At 40.5% G+C, this 24,332-nt stretch overlaps 1 protein-coding gene across 2 annotated transcripts; it reads left to right on the top strand.

Annotated features, from left to right (window-relative positions):
* The first annotated feature begins 283 nt into the window (after positions 1–283).
* On the top strand, positions 284–23,932 carry tecta (tectorin alpha). Of its 2 annotated transcripts, XM_051109768.1 has the most exons (26): positions 284–400; positions 2,443–2,515; positions 2,808–2,947; positions 3,045–3,332; positions 3,432–3,569; positions 3,729–3,894; positions 3,990–4,222; positions 4,720–4,899; positions 5,070–5,640; positions 5,806–6,419; positions 6,652–7,222; positions 7,305–7,954; positions 8,639–8,743; positions 8,852–9,392; positions 10,348–10,547; positions 12,094–12,474; positions 13,160–13,446; positions 13,541–13,821; positions 14,185–14,295; positions 15,314–15,516; positions 17,598–17,761; positions 18,008–18,256; positions 18,375–18,537; positions 18,776–18,860; positions 19,043–19,162; positions 23,409–23,932. In XM_051109768.1, the coding sequence occupies exons 2-26, from the start codon at positions 2,452–2,454 to the stop codon at positions 23,510–23,512; spliced, it is 6,609 nt and encodes a 2,202-aa protein (XP_050965725.1). In that variant the 5' UTR covers positions 284–400; positions 2,443–2,451; the 3' UTR covers positions 23,513–23,932. The 2 variants fall into 2 exon arrangements, with proteins under 2 accessions (XP_050965725.1, XP_050965726.1); XM_051109769.1 differs by lacking the exon at positions 284–400 and having other exon boundaries at positions 2,432–2,515.
* Positions 23,933–24,332: the final 400 nt, after the last annotated feature.

The following is a 24,332-nucleotide window of genomic DNA, read 5'->3' as shown; positions in this document are numbered from 1 at the left end:
TTAACACTATCCCTGGTGCAAAAGGTAGCGCCTGCCTCTGATGCGTCTCCCTCCAGTAGAGCTGTACAGGGAACCCACACACTCACTCCTCCTCTGTCCTCTCATTCCGGGATCACTTTCTCCAAACTTTTGCTCTTTGAAATCAAGCGTACCCTGAGGCACGGATTGGGCCGTGTTTGCCATTCTTGTCCTTGGCGGTTGTCCGGTGGAATTGGACCAGCACAGCGCTCTGTGTGAGCGAAGGATTTAGGAGGGTTTTTCTGGGCAGTCTCCCCCTCCCTTTTCTGCATCCAAGAGCAGAGCCCCTCCGCTCTTGAGACTGCGTTGATGGTACCCACTTGGATGTGACTTAGAGGCTGATGCACAGGTGACGTGCTGAACTTCCGTCCTGTGAAGGCAGGTGAGTGCCGAATTCTTAGTTGTGGTCTCGGAACCAGAGCTCTTGTGTTTTGTTCTTGTTTTCTTATGACAAATTCACTTTCTTTCACTCCTCGTCAGTTTCTCACAAGTGATGTTCAGGTGCTCTCTACCTCTTTTACACCTCCCTTCTCTCTTTCTTTGTTTTGGAAACACACTTTGTGCGTGAAAATGTAAATGATAGGTTTTAACTTCCAATCGGTAACTAAGTAATTTTGATAACATCTATCATTTGTATTAATGCCAGTCGTCAGACAAGCAGCTTGTTTGAGATCGGTTTCTGAGAGGTTAGCCAAATGAACTTTGCCAGTCTATGTAATGTGATGTGGAGAGCAATGGATTTGCCTGTTGGCATCTTACACAGTATCTCATGGTTCACTTGGGAATCCCATCAAATGCCAGTTTTGTCTGTGCAGTGGTTTCATGATGGAAGATGTTATACAGGACATTGTCCGAACACATAGGCTCTCTTCGGGAGACTGGATTTCACTTATGTTGGAAGGTGGATGTTCTTTCTCATTTGGCAATAAGAAGAAACGGTACACTTAAGACTATGACTTAAGAATCCATTCCTAATTCAAACATCTTGAATTTAAATTTACAGTTGTTTCCATGCCAATTTTGGAATGCTTTAATTAATGACATCCTGATATTGTTTGCACTGAAATATTGAAATGTTTTTTTTTATTACATATTTCCTCTTATTTCTAGAAACAATCTAGTAGTAACTTTTTTTCTTGTTAATTTCCTGCATCTTTAGATTTATTTCTTTTATTTTAAGACTGTTTTTTTATATAAGTTATGAAACTTTACTGTATGATGGTTTTATGCGATAGCTCACTGCTAAATTTAATTTGCTTCCGCTGGATAATTATCTTACTAAAGGTAAAGGCACAGATCATCCGATTCCTGTTCTAAGATTCCAACACTGTACGAAATACAAGAAATTTAATTAGACTTACATTTGATCCAATGTCTTGATTAATTGAGCTATATAGACATTGTGAGCTTTGGTTTGGTGTGATGAGTGACATCTGACAACATAATTCTGGATATCGATACTATGAAGAGCTTACATAATTCACACAAGGCCGGGCAACATAACTGTGTAATGCAACTTAATTATATAACATTATATATTTTCATGCCATTCACATTACATATGAGTTAAATACTAATTATTTACAAGCTAGACTTTCAGCAGTATTTTTCTTTTGGGTTTGCATTTGAGTATTAGGTAGTTTTTTATGGAATCACCCTTATATCTGATTTAAACTGGATGCTTCCATTTAAATAAGAGTTACTGCACTTTCTAAAAGGCATTTGGTCCTTCTTATTAAAATATAAGTCTACCTAAAACATTCCCCAATTGACAGTTTTACCAGAATAATTTTATATTCTTATCATTTCCATCACCTGATATTTGAGAGGTTGTCCATTTATTTTGGCACGCTAAGGCTGGGTGAATCCAAAGGGAGTGAAACCCAAACTTCAGCCCCTCAGGGTTGCCGTAAAGACCCCGGCAACTCAAGCCTGCTAAATTAAACCCATTAGCCTCACTGTTCACAGCCCTTTCTCTGATGCCAACAAGTCATAGCACATAAACACTTGGTAATGGACTCTTCAGACGATGGAGAGGAGCAAGGCAAGCTCTCCCAGCCGCAGGCTCATTGGCACTGTGGATGCCTGGAACTGCACGACCATAGCCCACTCACACGGTAGAGCTGGAGAATGTGATCCCAACACATTGTTCCCCATCACATAATAGAACCTTTTCAGCTCAGGGCGAACAGGCCCACCATGGAGAGGGAGAAAGGGGCAGGATGCCCCCATGGGAGACCTGGGAGACTGCTCTTTAAACCAGGGAAGATTGGAGACAAATGTGTCTTGGCCTAGTTGTTTATTTCTCTAAATAGGTTTATTATCAAACTATTCTTTTTACATCTTAAAATAACGGATGTTTGGAAAGCTGGTGGCACAAGAACACTGCTTATGTTTCATGACATACATTTCAATGTTTCTCAGGTGTTTAGGATGGTCAGAACAGGCACTTTAGTCTCTCTTCTCCAGCTCTTCAGCACCCTTGCTTCCAGAGGAGGTAAGTGATGTCCTCTCAGCACTGCCTATAAACCCTCTCCTGACTCCACAGCCACTCATAAGTATTAGATGTAACAGTGATTGATGGACAAAAAGAGCCAAGGCATTGAATGAATAGTCAATCAAGGTGTAAAGTATTTTGATGTAAGAACACAAAACCTCACTGAAAGAATCATCACTGAATTTACATATTCTTCACTTTTCATCCAAACACCCTCACAGGGCTAACTCTTCAATGTATTTTGTTCTTTATAGACAATTATTTGGTCAACATTTCCTTTTCCTCTGCTTAGCTTTTTCTCAGGATACCCTTTACCCCTTTGGAACAGCTCACAGGGATTTGGAAACCCCTAAGATGGATGATGGCAGTTCTCCAGAGATTCCACTACTAATTCCATTCATATTCTTCAGTGTGCCTTATAGGTCCCTTTATGTAAGTGTTCAAAATATGGACGAGAACTGTAAGAAAAATCACCCAAAATTTCAGCCATGAACTGTGTAACAGCACACCATCTTATATTTCCCAATAGGTCAACAACAATGGAGTGATCTCCTTCAACATTCAGGTGAGTCAATTCACTCCAGAGGCTTTTCCCCTAAGTGACAGCCGTTCCTTCATTGCCCCTTTATGGGCTGACGTGCATAATGGGATCCGTGGGGATGTGTACTACCGTGAGACATCAGATCCCGAGATCCTGGAGAGGGCCACTCAGGATGTCAGAAAGTATTTCAAGAATATGGTGTCCTTCAGTGCCACCTGGGTCTTCATTGCTACCTGGAGTCAGGTCACGTTTTATGGAGGCAGCCAGACAACACCGGTGAGGCAAAAAGAGTTTTATTTGCATAAAACTGTGATAATGAGCAGCATGTACTCTGTGGTCACCATAATAATCACCACCACCTTTTTTTCTATTAAGGTAAATACATTTCAGGCAGTTTTGATCTCAGATGGCCAAGCTTATTTTGCTATGTTTAACTATGGAGAGATCAGCTGGAGCACAGGGACGGCTAGTGGAGGAGACCCTCTTACTGGCCTGGGAGGAACCACAGCACAGGTAATCTCAAAAAATCTCATCTGTGATATAACACCTGATACAGAGGTTGTGTATTACAGATCATATTCTTTTGGTTCTTTGCATCAGGTAGTTCCCTGGGAAATGTTTTCACAATCTCTTCGATCTCTTTATCATTCTCTGCTATGATTGCTCTCTTAGGCAGGTTTCAATGGTGGAGATGTCAGCCATTTCTTCAACCTTCCCGGATCACGTTCGAATGAAGTAGTCAACATTGAACAGACCACTAATGTTAACGTGCCTGGACGGTGGTTCTTCCGCATCGATGCCGATCAGATAGACCCAGCAAACGGCTGCAGCCACACTGGTACAACAAAAACCTTATTTGCCATTTAAACTTTTCATTTAACATGTTCCACTCATGTCCTATCTTACTTCCTCTGCTGTGTCTCTTTTTTTCAGGGCGGTTTTACCGGCGTGGGGAGGTTTTCTGGTTATCAGACCAATGCACTCAGCGATGTAGGTGTCTAGATCTGAATAATGAGGTCATCTGCCAAGAAACCCCATGTGGTCAGTTAGAGACTTGTGAACAGGTGGAGGGGGCCTACTACTGCCAGCCTACCCGTACCAGCACCTGTGTGGTGTTTGGGGACCCCCATTACCACACTTTCGATGGATTTCTATATCACTTCCAGGTGCAGTATAGGGTTAAAATCCCATTTCCATAAAATGGTTATAGAACACTTTTAAGGGAGCACTACTGGTCTCACTTTATGCCCTAGGACAGTCCAGGCTCACTTTATGCCCTAGGACAGGGGTCTCCGAACTCCATACTGAAGGGCCGATGTCCTGCAGAGTTTAGCTACTACTTGCCTCAACATACCTGCCTGGAAGTTTCTAGCATGCCTAGTAAGACCATGATTAGCTGGTTCAGGTGTGTTTAATTAGGATTGGAGCTAAACTCTACAGGACACCGGCCTTCCAGGACCGAGTTTGGAGATCCCTGCCCTAGGAAATTTTATGAATGCACACAAAGGGACCTGGATGCAAATCCTGAGTATAGTTTATAAGATATCAATTATCATAGTTTACGCTGGAAGCAAAAGATCTTTAGAAGTTTATCCTGTTACAAAGCTAAATATCATGTTGATCACTTGCTAAAACTATGTGATTTTCTTGATCTCTCATCCAGGGTACTTGCTCATACCTGTTGGCTCGTCCATGCTGGGAAATGCCTGGTTTGCCCTTCTTCAGTGTGGAGGCCAAGAATGAGAACCGTGGTGTGACCACTGTGTCCTGGCTACGGGATGTGACCGTAGAGGTGTACAACCACCGTGTCACACTACCCAAAGGGACTCTGGGAACTGTGCGGGTCAGCTTTCTTCATGTTTCACTCCTTTAAATTTGAAACGGTTACTCCTACTAAATTGACCAACTGTGCAATCAGTATGAATAGCAGTTTAGTAGATTAAATTGTTCTTGCGGGACACAGACAATATAACCTTTCTCAATGTCTTTCATTTTGTGTTTCTGTTGTTACAGGTGGATGGCCTGATAAAGACTCTCCCTGTTCAACTTCAGCTAGGCGCAGTCAAGGTATACCAATCTGGCGTTGGTGTCGCTTTGGAAACAGACTTTGGTCTTCTGGTGACCTATGACGGATTGCACTACGCCTCCATCTCCCTCCCCAGCTCTTATTTCAACAACACTTGCGGTCTATGTGGTAACTACAACGATGACCCCGCCGATGACCCTGTGTTGCCAGATGGCTCTTTGGCAGAGAGTGTAGTGGAACTGGGTGGTAGCTGGCGAGCTGAGGACACAGATTTTCGTTGTACAGATGGCTGTGCCCAGAACTGTAGCATGTGTGAACCGGCACTCGAAGCATTCTACTTTCGCCCAGACTACTGCGGGCTGATCAATAAGACTGATGGGCCTTTCAGAGACTGCAGAGCTGTGGTAGACCCCACAGCATTTGTGTACAGCTGTGTTTATGATATGTGCAGCAATCGTGATAACATTACCACCCTGTGCCAAGCTATACAGGCATATGCACTTGCATGCCAGGCCTTAGGAGTCACTATACGACCCTGGAGATCACGCTCATTCTGTGGTGAGTGATACCAGGTGTGACCTTAAGGTTAATTCTATGTCAATAATGTCCAGAGATTGTAGAGAGTTCTTTTAGAGGTTAAATCAAGTATGCAGTACATCATTAAATGTTCCTTGTTCTATGTTCCACTGACTTTGCATTTTTCTATTTGCCATTGGCTCTTAGCATTGACATGCCCTGAGAACAGCAACTACCAAGTCTGCACGAGTGCTTGTCCTGCCTCCTGCTCCGACCTGACATCTCACCTCTACTGTACCCATCCATGCACCGAGGGATGCCAGTGTGACCAGGGCTATGTGCTGAGTGGTAGCCATTGCGTCCGGCGCTCTGAGTGTGGATGTGAACGTGACGGCCTGTACTATGCCCTAAATGAGACCTTCTGGGCAGGGGAAGGGGGTGAGGTGGGTGAAGAATGCTCCCAGCGTTGTGTGTGTGGCCCGGCGGGTGAAGTAACATGCTTCAATGACTCTTGTGGTGAAGGCGAAGTGTGTGTAGCAGAAGTTGGCTTGTTGGGATGTTACCCTCGTCGCGAAGCAGTCTGTTCACTGTCTCAGACTCATATACTGGCTACATTTGATGGGTCCACAATACCGTTCCCTGATGAGAGCTCATTCTACCTCGTGAAGACTTTGGGACGCTTACCTGCAAATGTTACATCAGTGGAGGTAAAGATTGGCAGGAAGCTGGTGAATAAGGGTCCTACATGGCTACGCCCAGTGGTTGTTAGAGTGGGACATTTGGAAGCACAGATAGGTGGCTCGGATTTTGACTTGATCAAGGTTTGTGGTGACTTTCACATCCTCTAATTTCCAAAAAAAAAAAAAAAAGTGTCAGTTCCCAAGTATGTGAAACTAAAAGATGCTTTTAGAAAGATGCCTACTTGGGACACCTCATTCTAGCAATATCATTACTTACAGTAGCTTTAATTGTTCCTCCGTATATTCTCACATATTGTTCAGACCAAGACTGTATGACATGCTGCTGATGTCGTAACTCTCCTCTCTAACCCAGGTCAACGGTGAACCAGCGCTTCTTCCTTATGTCCATCCAGTGGAGCCTTTAATGGTATACCGGTCTTCTGGTAATGCGACGGTGATTGAGTGGAGCGGTTTAGTCCGCACCCGATATTCACGCCAGGGCCTGCTAAACATCACTCTCTCCACTCTCTTTTACAACACCACCTGTGGTCTTTGTGGTTTCTTCAACGGGGATCCAATTGATGACCTCCGTCTACCTAGCGGAAGACAGGCCGATACAACCGACCAGTTTATTGAAGGCTGGAGAGCCATTGCGGATGATCTGACATGCAATGGCGACTGTGAGGACTTGTATCGTATGTGTACAGATTTAAGGCTATACCAGAGCCCTTGGCTGTGCGGAAACATCAATGACCCGGGAAACAGCTCGTTCCTGGCATGCCACGTGGCTGTTAATCCCTCTCCTTTCTTCAGGAACTGCCTCTACAACATGTGTGTGCGAGAGGGAAACCGTTCTGCCCTTTGTAACTCCCTCCAGGCATACGCTTCAGCTTGCCAGGATGCTCAGATCAACCTGGGAGCCTGGAGGAGTGCTACCAATTGTCGTAAGAGTCTTGATTGATTCTCTTTTACCATTTCCAGTAGCTTGTATCCCTGTCAGATAATTTGCTTTTTTTTTTTCTTTAGCTCTACCTTGCCCGGAAAACAGTCATTTCGATGAGTGTACATCTGCATGCCCTCTCACTTGCTCTAACCTAGATGAGCTTGAGGAGCCATGCCCTGTACCCTGTTCAGAGGGCTGCCAGTGTGAAGAGGGCTTTGCCCTACGCGATGGCATTTGTGTGGCACGAAGCGACTGCGGCTGCTTCTATCTGGGCCGCCAGCTAGCCACGAATGAGACCTTCTGGACTGACTGGGAGTGCCAGGAGCGCTGCTACTGTAACGGCACAGACAACAGTGTCTACTGCACCTTCTCACCTTGTCACCCAGAGGAGTACTGCCAGGAAAGTGAAGGCCTGTTTTTCTGTCAGCCAAGGACTGAGGCCATGTGTGTTGTTGCTGGTTATGGCCACTTTTTGCCATTTGGAGGTGTACCATTTGACCTCCAGAGCAGCTGTACTCTTCGTCTGGCTACTACTGAGTGTGGAGAAGGGGACGAGAATGGTCTTGGGGGACTAGACAGTGCAGAGACAGATCTGGGAGGACTTCCCAGGTTCCAGTTTTCTGTTCGGAATGAAGAAAGAGACACAGGCCAGGCTATATGGGTGCGGGGATTTGTTCTGGAGGTCTATGGATATGAAATTGAGGTGTCACGAAGTTTCAAACACACAGTTACGGTAAGATTGTCCTGAGCTGTATGTTGAGATAACAAATAATGAATCTAATGCTTTTACCACATCCAAGTGTAGTAATTTGCATAAAGTTTTCAATTTGAGTGACACAAATAGCATGTTCATATTTGTGTATACCGATGTGATCCTGCAGCCAAAGCTGATTTGGATCAGTACAAAATTCTACACCTGCACCTGAAACAGACAGCTACTGATACACTTTTTGGCCATTTGCATGAGTGGCAGACATTTTATAATCACAAGAATTCGTCTGTAATTCTAGAACACCACCTTTTGAAGGTCAAACTCCTCATTTTTATGACACAAAGTTATTTTAATCAGTCAGACAGAAGAGCTAAACAAAGAAGTAAATTTTTTCAGGTGAGGGGTATAATATTTCAGCCAGCATCTGTTAACATACTGGAGCAGATACAGAGGGAAGCTTATAACTGAGTGACGTCTGGAATGAGTTCACAACGCCACTGGAAGATCTGAGGAACTTTAGATCAAATAAAGATTGAGGCGAAAAGAAAACTAAGTTAGAAAATGAGAGACAGCAAATCATCATGAAACTGGCTTTTAAACTCTGTTAGATATAGACAGACGATGAACAACAAATGGATAAAATATAAGAAGCAAAGCCAGGAGATGAGACATGTAACGACTGTTAATGTTTTATCTTTTTTTTAGGTGAATAAAGAGCGCTTGTATCTGCCTATAAAACTTGGTCCAGGGAAAGTTAACATCTACACCCTTGGTCTGCAGTTACTTATGGAAACAGACTTTGGTTTGAAGGTGGAGTATGACTCAAATAACATATTGCAAACCACTTTTTGCTTGTAAAACACATACTGTACAACACTACCCACTGTGTAAACTAACGCACAGTTATTACTTCTACAGGTAGCTTTTGACTGGAATACTCTACTGCTTCTGACTCTTCCTCGCAGTCTCTTTAACGCCACCTGTGGGCTCTGCCAAGGAATGCCAATTACTGGTCCCACTCTAAGTGTCACAGAATGGGGCATGGCATGGGCAGAACGTGACACTTTCTGCCAAGTGGGTTGTGGGGACTCTTGCCCCCGATGTGGATTGGCTGAGAGGGGCCTAGCTGCTGAGGTCCCCGCCCAAGTAACAGATGCTGTTGGTAACATTGACATAGATAACGGTAACCCAGGGAACCGTTTCCACCTTGCTGAAGGGTTGTATGTGTATGTCGAACCAGAGGCGGTGAGATTATGTGGACTTATAATAGACCGCGGAGGTGTGTTTGCACGCTGTCACAGCAAAGTGGCACCAGCATACTTCTACCAGAGCTGTCTGCAGGATACATGTGTGGATCAAGGTGCGAGAGAGACCATCTGTAATTGGCTACAGATTTATGCCAGTACCTGTCAGACACAAGGAGTGTCTGTCATTGGCTGGAGAAGTTCCACACCCTGTGGTGAGATAACATGTTCATTAATGTTTATTTAGTCGTATGTCATAATCTTGTTATGCATAAAAATTAATGGTGCTTTCTAAGGCAAGCATCATAATTATTATTTCTCAAACTTGAGGTTAAGGGTTTGTTCTAAAGTAAATCGCATGGCTTATCAAAGGGATAGTTCACCCAAAAACAAATACATTCAGAGTTATATTAAACATGCCCTGGCTCTTCCAAGCTTTATAACTGCAGTGAATGACTGTCAAGGTTTTGAAGCAAAACAAAGTGCATCCATCATAAAAAGGGAGTTAATAAAGGCCTTCTGAAGCAAATCAATATGAAGCAATACTTGTGCTGTGCCACTCTCTTTTAAACATGAGTACAACAGTTTGTAAAACCTACAGATAATGGTTTATAAAGTTTTAAATATGGATATTTTTCTTACACAAGCACATCGATTTGCTTCAGAAACCCTTTATTAACCCCTCAAAGGAGGAACAATGAAGGAGGAAATGGACTCATTTCTAAAAACTAGAATGTCACAGAGACTTAAGGGTGGGATCTTTTAACTTGGAGCAGTAAAATGCCCTAGCAATTTTAGGCAAGCACTATGCATATTTTCTTTTTTCAAATTTTCTTTAGTAAGAATTATAGTAAGATTTATGAGGCTGCTATGAAAAGTATTGTCATTTTTATGCATTTAGATGCAGATATTGTTTGTACTTCTAAGGGCTAACATGAAAATGTTTTTCCAAAACCTCTTAATGCTTGGAGTTCCGCTGGCTAACCACAAACCATAGCTCAATTTACAAATGTTTTGTTTTGCCAACATAAAAACTACAAGACACTTTATCACAGTCAAAGCCCTGTGAATGCCACACATTTATATAAGCCCTTTACAGTGAAATACAATACATCCTCCCCTTTCCTTCTGGAGAAACTCACCCGTCCAATGCACTCTGTGTGTGCCCAGTCCTGTCGTGCCCCGTGAACAGCCACTATTCCAGCTGTATGATGGTGTGCCAGCCGCAATGTGCCCCTGCACGTGGACAGAGAGACTGTAACCAGTACTGCGTTGAAGGGTGCCAGTGTGACCAAGGCTATGTGCTCAACGGCAAGAGCTGCATCCTCAGTCAGAACTGTGGATGTTACACGGATGGTAAATACTATGAGGTAAGACAGCATGTCACAAATCTAGACAAAGTCAATGCCAATACAATAAACACCTCTTAAAAGTATGCAGTATATAATATGATTACTGGCATTAAAAAAAATATATTTCATTGCCACACTTTTCTTAATAAGTCTCTGTATCTAATCTGTTTACCTATAAAACATTTTAAAAGACATGTTCTTGTGAATATATTAAGAAATAATAAAATATAATTAAATGTTAATTGTTTTTACAAAAGTTGTAAGAGTAATAATATAGCTACAAGCAGTGATTTCCAGGGTTCAAGGCTTTAAGGCATTTCAGCACATATGAAAAAAGACATTTTTAGCAAGCCTGTAACCACCAAATCAATGATTTAAAAAAGCATTTTTGGCAAACTAGATGTTTTTAACATTTATGACCAATTGTGGTCCAGTCTCCTTAAAACTTTACACCACCTGTCACATGTGCTCACCAGGTTTTGTGAAGTTTTGAGTTACCCTTTGGGCTTTGTAGGATTTGGGTAAATTTCCAGGCCCCTTTTCTAAACAACCTGTTATAGATTCCCAAAGGGTAAATTTCAACTTTTTTTTTTTTTTTTTGATAATTATTGACCTAGGGAGTCCAGAGAATTGTACTGCAGTGTTTTTTTCCAGATTGAGCGAGGCCCACTGAGTTTCATTCCGATTGACCTCTGTTAATCTTGTCTAACGGGTGATCAAACTTCATCAGGCAATGGCGGCCATGTTTTTTTTTTAGTTACACAAATGTCCTTATAGACACTTGTGACACTTTGGACCAAGACCGTGCACAGCGATTTTCATGTTGATAGGACAAATGTTTTTGTAGGTATAGCCATTTTTATGTTTTTTCCCTCTTATTGCGCCACCAAGTGGCTGAGCTCTGGAATTTTTGTCCTGTTACATCAGATTGAGCTCTTGCTTAAGTGTTCTAAATTTGGCTGAGATATCTCATTCTGCTTAGGAGTTATAGGCATTTTACTATAAGTGGCCCTGCGCCTTTAGAACGTTTTGGTGTCCCTTTGCGACAGTTTGACTTTTTTTGATAATTAGTGATATTCACTCTTCAGAGAATCTTTCTGCACTGGTTTGGTTCCGATCAGGTTTGCAAAGGTAGGTTTTTCAAAAAATCCAAAATACCTGAAAATTTTGCCAGGTGCATGGTTGAATCTGAGGTGTTTTTGTCCGGCGTAATCTAAGGATTCCAACTACATAAAACACTTGAGTTTGTTTAGGAGTTACGAGCGATTTCATACTTTTGATCACTTTAGCGCCCTGTCAGACCAATTGGGACAAGCCTTGGTCATGTTGTAGGCGGTGTGAGTACTACCATCCCTCCAAGTTTCAAGTCTCTACCACTTACTGTAACGTGTAGATTGCTGATCCTTGGCCATTCTAACAATTACGATTGGGTTTTGAACCCCTAAAAAGTTAAAGACACTGAATTTAGTATGGTCAATTACCAACCACCCTGAACACACTAGAAGTGAATTTCCTTGAAATGCAATTTTGTTGTTGTTTTCACTCTATTTTCTCTGTCTCTCAGCCTAAGCAGCTGTTCTGGAACAGTGACTGCACTAAACGCTGTCAGTGTATTGGACGGAATCTAATTCAGTGTGACCCACGGCGATGTAAAGCAGAGGAGGAGTGTGTTCTACGTCATGGTGTACGGGGATGCTTTGCCCGACGTAATCAGCACTGTGTGGCATCAGGCGGTGGCGTCTTCCGTACATTTGATGGTGCCTCTCTTCGTTTACCTGCCTCATGCTCCTTCGTTCTTTCAACGATCTGTCACAAGCTGCCCGAGTTATCTTTTCAACTCATTGCCAATTTTGACAAGTGGAGTACACCGAACCTAACCACAATCTCCCATGCTTACCTCTACATCAACGAGGAGAACATTCTCATCTCTGGAAACACAGTCAAGGTAGGAACACCGTATGGGACTGGACATCGTCTTGAATTTCCTAGGAGAATTTAAAGGAGAAACTGGTATTTCTCAACTTCTCAAGCCCCTTTAGGTCCACTGTTCTGCAGTGTTGAGTTCTAGCCTTTAAGGGATAGTTCACCCAAAAATGAAGATTCTGTCATTCGTTCATCTTCAGAACAAAAATTAAGTATTTTTGATGAAATACAAGACTTTCTGCATAGCAAGGCAACTGACATGTTCAAGACCCAGAAAGGTAGTAAGGAAATTATTAAAATAGTCCATGTCAGTGGTTCAACCGTAATAGTTTGAAGCTACAAGAATACTTTTTGTGTGCAAATAAAACAAAAATACCAAATTTGTCAACATACAAAGGGTCTAAAAGCTCTCAGATTTCATTAAAAATACCTTAATTTTTGTTGCAAAGATAAATGATGGTCTTAGGGGTTTGGAACATCATGAGGGTGAGTAATTGATGACAGAATGTTCCTTTTTGGGTGAACTATCTAACTAAAATGTGATAAGCGGTTGAGTTTGATCAGGGTTGGAGCCACACTCGACAGGAAAGTGAAGCTTGGAGCCCTTAGATGGATTTTGAGAATGCATGTGACTATGAAATTATATAATGATAAAGACATTAAATGTCTCCTAGCTAAATGCTAAGTGTTTTCCTCTTTTACCTCAGGTAAATGGTACGCCCGTGTCCGTACCTTTTGTCACAGGTCTAATGACACGAGTATCCACATCCGAGGGATTCCTGGTGATTGACACTCCCCAGGACATCCAGGTGCGTTATAACAGATTCAACACCCTCAGCATTACAATGGGCCCACGGCTGCAGAATAAGGTGTGTGGACTGTGTGGGAACTTCAACGGGGACCCCACTGATGATTATATCACCTCTCGTGGAAAACCTGCCGTCAGTGCACTTGAGCTCGCTCAAAGCTGGAAAACCAATGGCATGCAGAACAGGTTAGCAAGTAAAAGTGTGCCTTATCTCATTAGTTTCACCCTAATTTCGTTGCCACTCATTTTCTATTCTCCTTTGCCTGACTCTCGCCTGTAGTTGCGATGAGACACAGTATGTGGCCCTGGCTCAATCCTGTGATAATACAGCAGTATCAGAGCTCCAGGGAGAAGACAACTGTCTGAAGCTCACAGATTTGAAAGGTTTCTTCCAGCCCTGCCACGGCCTGCTGGACCCTCACCCCTTCTACCAGTCCTGCTACATGGACGGCTGCTACAACCACCGTAAGGCCCAGGTGTGCGGCTCCATGGCAGCCTACGCTGAGGCCTGCCGCTCTTTCGGCACACTTACCACCAAGTGGATCACCCAGGAGAACTGCTGTAAGGGGACGCTGCCACCTACAGGATAAGATAGAGAAGTGTAGAAAGTGAAAGGCAGTGCAGTTTAATAGTACATTTTATATGCATCTAGAAAATAAATGCATCATTTTCGCTCAAAAAAAAAAAAAAAGTTATATTACAAGTTATATATATGAGCATTTTTTTTATTATTATTTACTTGACTAACAGCTGTACAACTATTGTGAAACACTATCAAAGACACTATGAAAGCTGTGATGCAGTAGATGCATGGTTTATTTATTTATTTGTTTATGCTTCACAAGTAATTTCTCACAATTTTGACAAAAAAGACATTTTATTAGAAACTTTCTGTGCTAACTTTGTAACTGGACCTGTCTTTAGCAGAATGGATCTATGACCCCTGTGCAGGAGAGATCTGCTCTAACAACACATGTGAGCAGGAGAATGGAGGAGATCTGTGTGGCTGCCCTGAGCTACCCAGCACTGACATTAGTGAGTAAAACAAGTCTATACTGTGGCAGAAATAAATGTTTATCCTTTTTAGGGTCTCTTTGAAGTTATCATTATTGCTCGTACTTAAACCCCTTACCCTAAGTATTCAACCAAATAACTTACGTTATTTAAACATCCACATCGTTTTATACACATTTTAGACTACGGAGGGCACCATTATGACATGAAATGGTTGCACTCGGTAAGCTACTGGCACTACCTGTTGCTATTTTTACCACAACACAACTCTGAATACACAATTCGGAAAATAAAATACTGATACGATGACCACAGCTACTAAAAGTGTTTAGAGATGACCATGTACATAAGCGTAGGCTTAAACCAAATGCCATAGCATCTCTTTTCCCCACAAGGAGACTAAACGCCTATGGATTTTGAGTGAAATCCACGCTGAGAAACTCCTTCAGTGGCTGCGGCGTCATAACAAGCATCTGCATTTTTACATCCTGCCAGGATGGCATCTAGCGTTTCTTGTCTCTGCTGTTTGTAAGCTCTTTTAGCATCTGTGGTCTTCTAAAACCTCAAAGGCATCAAGGCTAACATGGAGAGAACAAAGACGCAGGTCTTTAGAAAGTTTTATTTGTTAACAGGCATCTTCCCATTCTTTGCTCCTCTTCTTATCGCTAGGAAAGCAATGAAGACTTAGATTGCTTCTCTTGTTGCCCTTCGACTGAAAATTACGAACAAAAGCCGCACAATGAGCCATCATATCAGTATTTGATTTAATGAGCTGTGTTGCAGTGAAAATAGCCCATCATAGTCAAAAATATGTATGAAACAATGTGGATTTTTTACATAACGTAAATCTTTCTTTGGTTTTCTACTACATATTTCATTTAGAGACATCATTTACGTTATATTAAGCCATACAAGTCTTAATACCCAGGATTCCCTTTAAGTTATAGTAGCAGGTTAATTGTTATTAAAAATTCACATTAAGAATTAGTATGAAATACTGAGAAAAGACAATACAGAACATCTTGTTCTTGTGGTGTAGGTGAGGATGACATCATCCAGGCAGAGGTGACCTGTAAACACGCTCAGATGGAGGTTTCAATCTCTAAGTGCCGCCTGTTCCAGTTGGGCTTTGAGAGGGAGGACGTACGAATTAACGATCAGCACTGTGCTGGTATCGAGGGAGAAGATTTCATCTCATTCCATATCAACAATACCAAGGGACATTGTGGCTCTATTGTACAGGTGAACAAATCTCTCTTTTCCCTCATTAACAATTGTTTAAGATCAGACTGTTTTAGTTTAGACAGTATGAGCTCTGCCTCTTGAGAGAGAGAGTGTAAAGTACTAGTCCTGCTAAATAAAATGTACAGTTCCATTCACATCCATGTTCATACGCAGATACAAGCACAGTTCAGGTTTGGTGCAAGTATAACACACTTGACACTTGAGCAATAGCTTAGACCAGCTAGGATCGGCAAACCAGCTTAAGCAGATATGTATTTTTTTCAGTATTTTCTGTTCCTCAAAATCTAGTCAGCTGCCATCCTAAGATGTTTTTTTGGCATCATATACACATTCATAATGCACATTCTACTTAGGGAGTAATTTTACCTTCCAAGAAACATCTTTTCCACTGAAAACTGAGGCATTTTCATGAAGATCCTTTCGCTGTCTTGCGATGAGTTCAAAGAGCTTCCGCCCAATATGGCGGACGGAACCAATGAAAATAACATTAAGAATTTTATTTTTTGAGTGTAATGGAAATAGTTACGTGTTATTTTTAGTGCATTGTTTATCAGTTTGCTGTATGTTTATTCGATCATTAAATCGTCAGTTTAAACAGTTTAAACAACATTACATCCCCACCTTATTACCTTATTACGCTTATTTTATGGGTATGCGTCCAGCTATTTATTTTGAAATTGGTGTTTTTTCACCATGTCATTTTAATGTATTATCTTAATTATTAACACTAGTGCAAACAGTTTTACCATTTACTGCACGTTGTTCTTCTCGTTATGAACCGGAAATCTCAACCATAGGGTTACTTCCACATAGAATAACAATTCACAGATAATGTACTCACCCCCTTGTCATCCAAGATGTTCATGTCTTTCTTTCTTCAGTAGTAAAGAAATTATGTTTTTGAGGAAAACATTTCTGCATTTTTCTCCATATAATAGACTGATATGGTGCCCCAGGTTTGAACTTCCGAAACGATTCCAAATGCAGTTGTAAACGATCCCAGCTGAGGAAGAAGGGTCTTATCTAGCAAAACATCTTGTCTCGTCTTGTCTTGCTCTCCCTGAACTCTGTGTATTCTGGCTCAAGACAGTTAGGGTATGTCAAAAAACGATCGTATTTTCTCCCTCAACTTCAAAAATCATTTCTAAATCATCCTACATCGCTGCAGAAGTACCGACCCAGTCTTTGCAAAGTAAACATGCAAAGAAGATCAAACACCCTTAACAAAAAAGGTATAGGACGTTTTTGAATTTGAGGGAGAACATGAGATGGGAGTTTTTCAACATACCCTAACTGTCATGAACCAGAATACACAGAGTTCAGGGAGAGCAAGACAAGACTAGCATTTGACATTAAAAAGTATACAAATTGTATTATTTTTATGAAAATAACCGATCATTTCGCTAGATAAGACCTTTCTTCCTTGGGTGGAATTGTTTACAACCGCATTTGGGATCGTTTGAAGCTGCATTTATACTGCATTTTGGAAGTTCAAACTTGGGGCACCATATCAGTCCATTATACTGAGAAAAATCCTGAAATGTTTTGATTAAAAAACATAATTTCTTTACGACTGAAGAAAGAAAGACATGAACATCTTGGATGACAAAGGGGTGAGTACATTATATGTGAATGTTTGTTTTGGAAGTGGACTTCTCCTTTAAGTACTTTTTTTTTTAGTTAAACACTCAAAATAAAATGTTTTTTTCCCATAATCCATAATTCAAATACTAATGCGACTGAGTTAGTCTTATGCTTTGATTTTGAGGACAAAATAGTCTCATTGGTGCTCAGTGGTCCACTGTATAAGATTATTAAATGTTTGCTGATTTAGTTTTAAATGACTCTAAATTACTTAATGTTGAAACTGCTTTCCAGATCTTTTGCATCTATTCATGACTTGACTTATTTACAGCAGAAGATATTCTTCTCAATGTTTTTGCTTTTCATAATCTAATTTACATCGTGTGCGTACTTAATGTGCTGTCTGCTTGGCTGAATATGTTATGTTCTGTGGAAAGGTAATTAAATTCACAGTAACTTTATGTGTGTTTTTGTGTGTGTATTTGTGAGTCCAGTCGAATGGAACACACATTATGTACAAGAACACGGTGTGGATCGAGAGCGTGAACAACACAGGGAATGTAGTCACACGTGATAAGACCATCAACGTAGAGTTTTCTTGTGCGTATGAACTGGACATCAAGATCTCCCTGGAGACCGTATTGAAGCCAATGCTCAGGTCAGCTGTCAGACATTCACCCCTTACAAAAAAACTACTATATATATAAATAATCATAATATACCATGGTTATATATACATTACCATGGTATTTTCATATCGGTTTCATGCATCACTTTTATTATAGTAAATACACACAGCAAATAACATAATATCCTATTACATGCACAATGTATTGTTGGATGCACCAGCTGTTTGGCGAATGATAAACGTAATAATTCCCTCTCTCTTTTCTGCTGTCCACAGTGTAATAAACCTTACACTGCCGACCCAAGAGGGCAACTTCATCACAAAAATGGCCCTTTATAAGAACGCCTCGTACCGGCATCCATACCGCGAGGGAGAAGTGGTGCTGAGCACCAGGGACGTTCTGTTTGTGGGGGTGTTTGTGGAAGGAGCAGATGATAAACAGCTTATTCTCATTGTTAACATGTGCTGGGCTACACCATCTCGTTACAGCAGCGATCGCCTTCGTTATATTATCATAGAAAGAGGGTAAGCAAATAGACATATTGCAATGCATATTTAACATATACTGCACGAAGTTCAGAAAACACACCCTAATACATACCAATGAGTTTACAGCTTTCACATAGCATAACTATAATTCCAGGTGTCCTAACATCAAGGATAACACTATAGGCATGGCTGAGAATGGCGTGTCCCTCACCTGCCGCTTCCACGTCACTGTCTTTAAGTTCATTGGTGATTACGATGAGGTACATTTGCACTGTGACGTCTCTCTGTGTGACTCAGAGACCAACGCCTGCAAAGTGGTGAGAGCTTCTACACACACACATTGACAAACACCTTTTTGTTTTATTTTTTGCCATTTAGAACAATAGAAATAGGGGGTTGGTATATGATGTGCCACTAAAACATGGTTAGGACTGACAAATGCAAACATGTTTTAGTGTAGATATGGTGATGTTTTGATGATTTTGTTTCTCTCTCCATCAGTCATCTTGAAAAACTGATTCTTTTGGATTTAGAATGGCTTTTTTGCTTTTACAGAATTGCCCTCATAACAAACGAAGTTATACCGATTACAGTCAGCATAAAGAACAGATCCTGTCAGTGGGGCCAATCAGAAAAAGAGGTACGGAGTATATTTCAGATTTGTGCATGAATGCATGTTCTGAGTGTGTGTGAGGAATATGTGTGTAGTTTAATAGTGGAGACAATAGGATGTGGGTGTATAATTGGGTGTTTTGTGTATGTGCATATTAGCAAGGTGATTACAACTATAACAGTGTATGTGTTTGTGTCTGTGTGTTTTAGATTCAGACTGGTGTGAAGAGGACAATGGTGGCTGTGAGCAGATCTGCACTAGTCAAGTAACAGGCGCTGTGTGCAGCTGTGTGACAGGAATGCTGCAAAGAGATGGGAAGAGCTGCCGAGGTAAAATGCAAATACACACATGTGCTGTTTTAAACTTTTAATAGGTGGACATTGCTACATGCAGTAAAACCTCCTAGTGCTGTAATACTAATTATTAACACTCTTGGAACATAGCATGCAACACTTATGCAACAGTTAAACTAAACTTACATTTTAGACACAATATTGGCAGTTACTTTATGTATTTTGCTCTGCTAAACAAAATAGTTCCAAATAAATCATACCAGAATAGTGCAGTGCTTATTCTATGTATTATTCATTGGCTTTTGGATTATTGCAGAAAAGCAGCTCTCTGACACTTCTTGTTCATTATGATAATCTTCACAAAACCTAAATACCACCTCCATAAGTAAAAACCTCAAGAGGCTATAAACAAACCACACGGTTACGTCACGGTTACATTTCACTGTCACCATCACTGTTCTTCCAACAACTTATTCAGTCTTTATCTAAAAAACATTTTTCGCTGACAGTCTGGGTTAGAATAGCTTGTAAGATCATGACTAAAAACACAACAAGGCTGTGAAAGCGAACTAGTGAGTAGATGAGTTCACCTGTTCTGCGTGATGACATTTAAGGTCTCTAATAACCTCTGTAGTCCCGTTTAGCAACTTGTCAGCAACTGCCCTTTTCAAAACAAGAAAAAGCTTTTAAAAATCACAAGTGGATATTACTGCTGTATTTTATAAGATAGAAGTTAAAAAAAAAACACTCTATAACCAAGGCCCTGTCCTAAATGGCAAACTTCATGTGCACTTGCATTCTTGCAGACTTACAATGACCACCATGTGCATATATATGTTAAGTCCATGAGACCATATCGTGTCCCATTTGTCATTTTAGCTTTCAGAACGGTCCTCTTGAGCACCCCCCTTGCGGCCACTATGTGCCCTCGATGCACAAAGCAGACATTACGGGACTACGTCACGAAAAAATGGACTCGCAAAAAAAACGCAAGGGTTTAGGGTGAAAGTGGGGTGAAGATTACACGGCTGCGGGTGACCCAGCATTTTCAACCGATTGCCCGAGGCCAGCATAAAAGACGCTCAAGACAGTTGACGGGTCATTGCTACGCTAAGCTTATCATTTGCACATGTTTTCAAGACTTACGAATTTAAATTTGAGATTTTAAAGCATTCAAGCACAAGACACTAAAGAACTCAACTGAGTTTTTTCGTGGACTGTGTTTGGTGCGCACATAGAAAGCCGGGTGGCAGACAAAACTAGACAGTCGGCAGTTTAAAGGGGTCATATGATGTTGCTAAAAAGAACATTACTTTGTGTTTTTGGTGTAATGCAATGTGTTTACGCATTTTAAGGTTCAAAAAACGCATTATTTTTCACATACTGTACATTATTGTTGCTCCTACCTGCCTCGCCTTTTTGAAACGCATCGATTTTTACAAAGCTCATCAGTGCGCTCTAATTGGCTAGCTATCCAGTGCGTTGTGATTGGCCGAATACCTCAAGCGTGTGACGGAAATGTTACGCCCCTTACCATATTTTGATGCCGTGTCACGATGAGACAAGAAATCTATTATAAATGAGGCATTTGTTGCATGCGGTGTGGACATAATTACTGATTATAGTGACTTATACTATCTTTTTACGCATTGCCTTGCGTTGCGCCACGTTATCATAACACCATGTCTGCATTTGTGTTCATAGAAACAACAAGAGCTACTCTACGCTGCTCAAAACTCGCATTTGAATAGTCAGTAACAATTCTTTAAAATATATATAAAACGTATTTACAGGCTGTGAGTCAGAAGCGTCAGACTGTCCATGCAAATTTGGAATTGCCCCACTTTATAGAAACAGCTTTGGTGCACAGCCAGCATTGTAGGCTGCTCTCCTAGGTTCAGGAAACAGTCCTCCGAAAAATGGCGCACACTCGAATATTTGCGTTGTACTGTTCTGGAACAGTGTTGTAAATACAACTTAACCACTGATTTCTAGTTGTGTACTCATTTGGAAGGCTAAACTAAAGAGTTTTGTTTCCGCAACAAGACACACAGTGTCTCCACTACATGGCGACAGCTACAACAAGACTACAGTGAGAATAAAAGTTACGCCTTGTTTCTTTGCATATACATTTGGGTGGTGTTATGCAAATCTTCCCACACAGTGATGTAGATTTGTGGGGGCGTGTTTGAATGAGCCGTTTTAGGAAGGCGTGGATGAGTCTTAACTTTTAGAAAGAATATCTCTTTAGGTTTGAGACTTTAATCTCTTTGCTGATCTTACATATGCACAAACAGCTTGTAACACTCCAAAGACAAAGGAAAACATGAAATCGCATCATATGATCCCTTTAAAAATGCAAGCACAAAAACATGCAAAAGAGCTTAATTCAGCACCCACTGCGGGCCCAAGTATATCCGACTTTGGCCGCAGTATTAAGAGTTACACCTACTACAATAAGTTACACACAATACAAAAAACAGGGAACTTGGAATGTTATCAGAGCCCCTCCCCTGGGAATCACTGGCTATATCTAAAATACACTGTTACCTACATTTCTACACTAATGTAGCCCTGTAAATAAGTTAATAAAAACAAGTGAGCAAATTTGGACACTGAATGCACCCTAAATTCTGCGAATGCCATCTACTGGTGAGACACAGGAATTCATTCAATGTGACGCTCGCTGTACATGTGTATTCTCTAGCGCATTCATTGTTCTTTGGCTATACCAGAGGTGCCCAAACTCGGTCTTGCCTTTGCATTTGATTATGTGCACTATGGTTTCAGGCACTACTGCAAATGGCTGTTCAAACAGATAGTGTACTGTGTAAGGGTACAAGAGGGTGATTTTAGACACAGCCACTGATGTAGTCAATAGTAGGGTACAACGGGGCTAAAGGCGTAACGGTGTAAAAGGCGCCTTAGATATTATTTTCCTCTAAACCACTAGATGGCAGAAAAACATAGCGTAGCACTTCACTTTTCAAGATGAACGTGCAAATTTGGCTGATCCTTGATGCAATCATGGGCAGCAGTGCAAAGTTGATTCTGTGCTTACTTGATCTAATATTTGATGTTTTTTAAAATGTTGTAGAATGAGAATCGCTAAAATTCTTGAATATATCTTTATACAAAGGTCCCCTTAATGACTTTCTTTAAGACAATTAAAACAGCAGTTAACATGATAATTAATAGAAGGCTGACTTTTCCATTTGTTGACATGACATTGTTAGATTCAGATGGTAAATATTATACATTATGTTGGGTGTCCATCTTAGATATAATCACCATGTTTAAAATGAACATGCTATTAATTATATCATATAATAAAATAAAATATAATTTGTTGTTACTACTGTAAATATATATTCAATGACTATGGGATTTCCTTTAATGCTTTCAGAATCTTTACATTTTAAAATGTTTTTGTTTCTGTATTTTAAAATATGTTTTATATTAACATATTTCAATCACAGTATATTTATTGAACAAAAATTAGTTCTTGTATGTATCAAAATAAGCAGAAAATAGCACTAACTTTGCTAAAGTGGTTGTTTTGAACAAATATTAACTTAGACATTCTAAAAAGAAAAAAATATTTTAGCTAAAGTATTTGTATCAATACTGTGAGCCTTTTACCCCCCTTGCCACCTCATTCATTTAGAAGATTTTTTAAAAAATGACTTGTATAATTTATTTTCATGCAAAATCTGTTGCTGCATAAATGCTCGATACAAACGTATACACTTTGGCTGCAGTGAAAAGCAAATTTTTACTTAGAGTGTGCCTTTAGCCCCGTTGTACTCTACTGCTCTTTTTTAACTTTCATTGGTTTTATTCTATATATTATAAGAATTGAAAGCAATAATAATTTTGCCATAGAAACATTTCATATATTAAAAACTAAATACTTTATATAACTTTAAGTTCTAGATGTAACTTGTAGAATTAAAACTTTTTCATGTTTTTGTACCATGTTTTTGTCATTACACTGCTGCATGTCCATTTATTAATTTGTTTTCACATTTTCCATTTATAATAAATGTCAATGCCGTCATCACACACTCTTGTACACTACACTCACATAAATATATGCTCTGCATATTAAATGTCAGCAGCATTATCCATTGACGTCCGGTTTCTCGGTAACTCTAAACCAAAGTGAGTCTTGTGCATTCTTCATGACTTCACTACGATGTCCCGTTACACACGACTCAAACTGTAAACTCGCTGACCCTCCTTTCTCATGAACCTCTTCTCTTTTTCTCTCTCTTAACAGTCACCAGTATGAGTACTGACCTTCAACCCCTGCTTCTTCTGGCAGCTGTCGTTGCAAGCGTCAACATCTTACTGCAAACACACACCTCAGTTTTCTTCTCTTAACACCCACCAAGCAAGGTCAAAGGAGAGAGAGGCGTATACAGACAAAAGGGAGGAGAGGAGAAAAGAAAAGCAAAACGGAGCCAGTGAGGGAATATGCATGTGATGCATCAGCAGTCCTGCAGTGAGGACCACCTCTGAGCAGTTCCCTTCATCGAACTGAAAACTGTGATCAAATGCAACCAAGTGATCCTTCACCAGCTGGACATCTCAGACCTAAACAACGTGCCTCGGTCCAATATCATAACCTGATCCTAAAAAAAAAAAATTGCAAATCTTTTCTTTGGCACAACATCTAAACGGCAAAACACCAAAAAAGCAAACTTTGAAACGTAGTAATAGAAAGACAACTGCTGAATATTTCACAGCCACTAATGACAGATTAGCAAGCGTTACTTATTAGATAATGAGTTTTCCTGAAACGTGAGAGCACGTGTTGCAAGAATGGATGATAATTCTCAACACCAGTTATGTTGTTGTAATGTGTTTTATTTAGTTGATTTGATGAAATGCATACCCTCTCCTGCTCTAATTCTCAATATGCCATTTTGTTTCGTATTTAAACCCCTTTTATTGCCATACTGAAGTATTGCTGAGATCAAAATGCCAATCAACATTTGTATTCTTTGTATTCCCGTGGATACAAATGAGTGAATAGTGTTCAGTACACAACACAAATGTTCTTGACTAGCCAACTTTTAATGCATCACTTATTTAAGCTGTATATAGTAGGCCATGTTTGATGGATGTGAACATTTTTCCCTGTACTATAAATACTCAATGTACTGTATGAATCACTGACGTAAAGTGAATTTTTAGAGTC

The sequence above is a fragment of the Labeo rohita genome, chromosome 5 (assembly GCF_022985175.1).
Source record: "Labeo rohita strain BAU-BD-2019 chromosome 5, IGBB_LRoh.1.0, whole genome shotgun sequence".
In the NCBI taxonomy this organism is placed as follows: Eukaryota; Metazoa; Chordata; class Actinopteri; order Cypriniformes; family Cyprinidae; genus Labeo; species Labeo rohita.
Note: the sequence above shows the minus strand (reverse complement) of the source record. Positions and strands in the feature narration are given on the sequence as shown.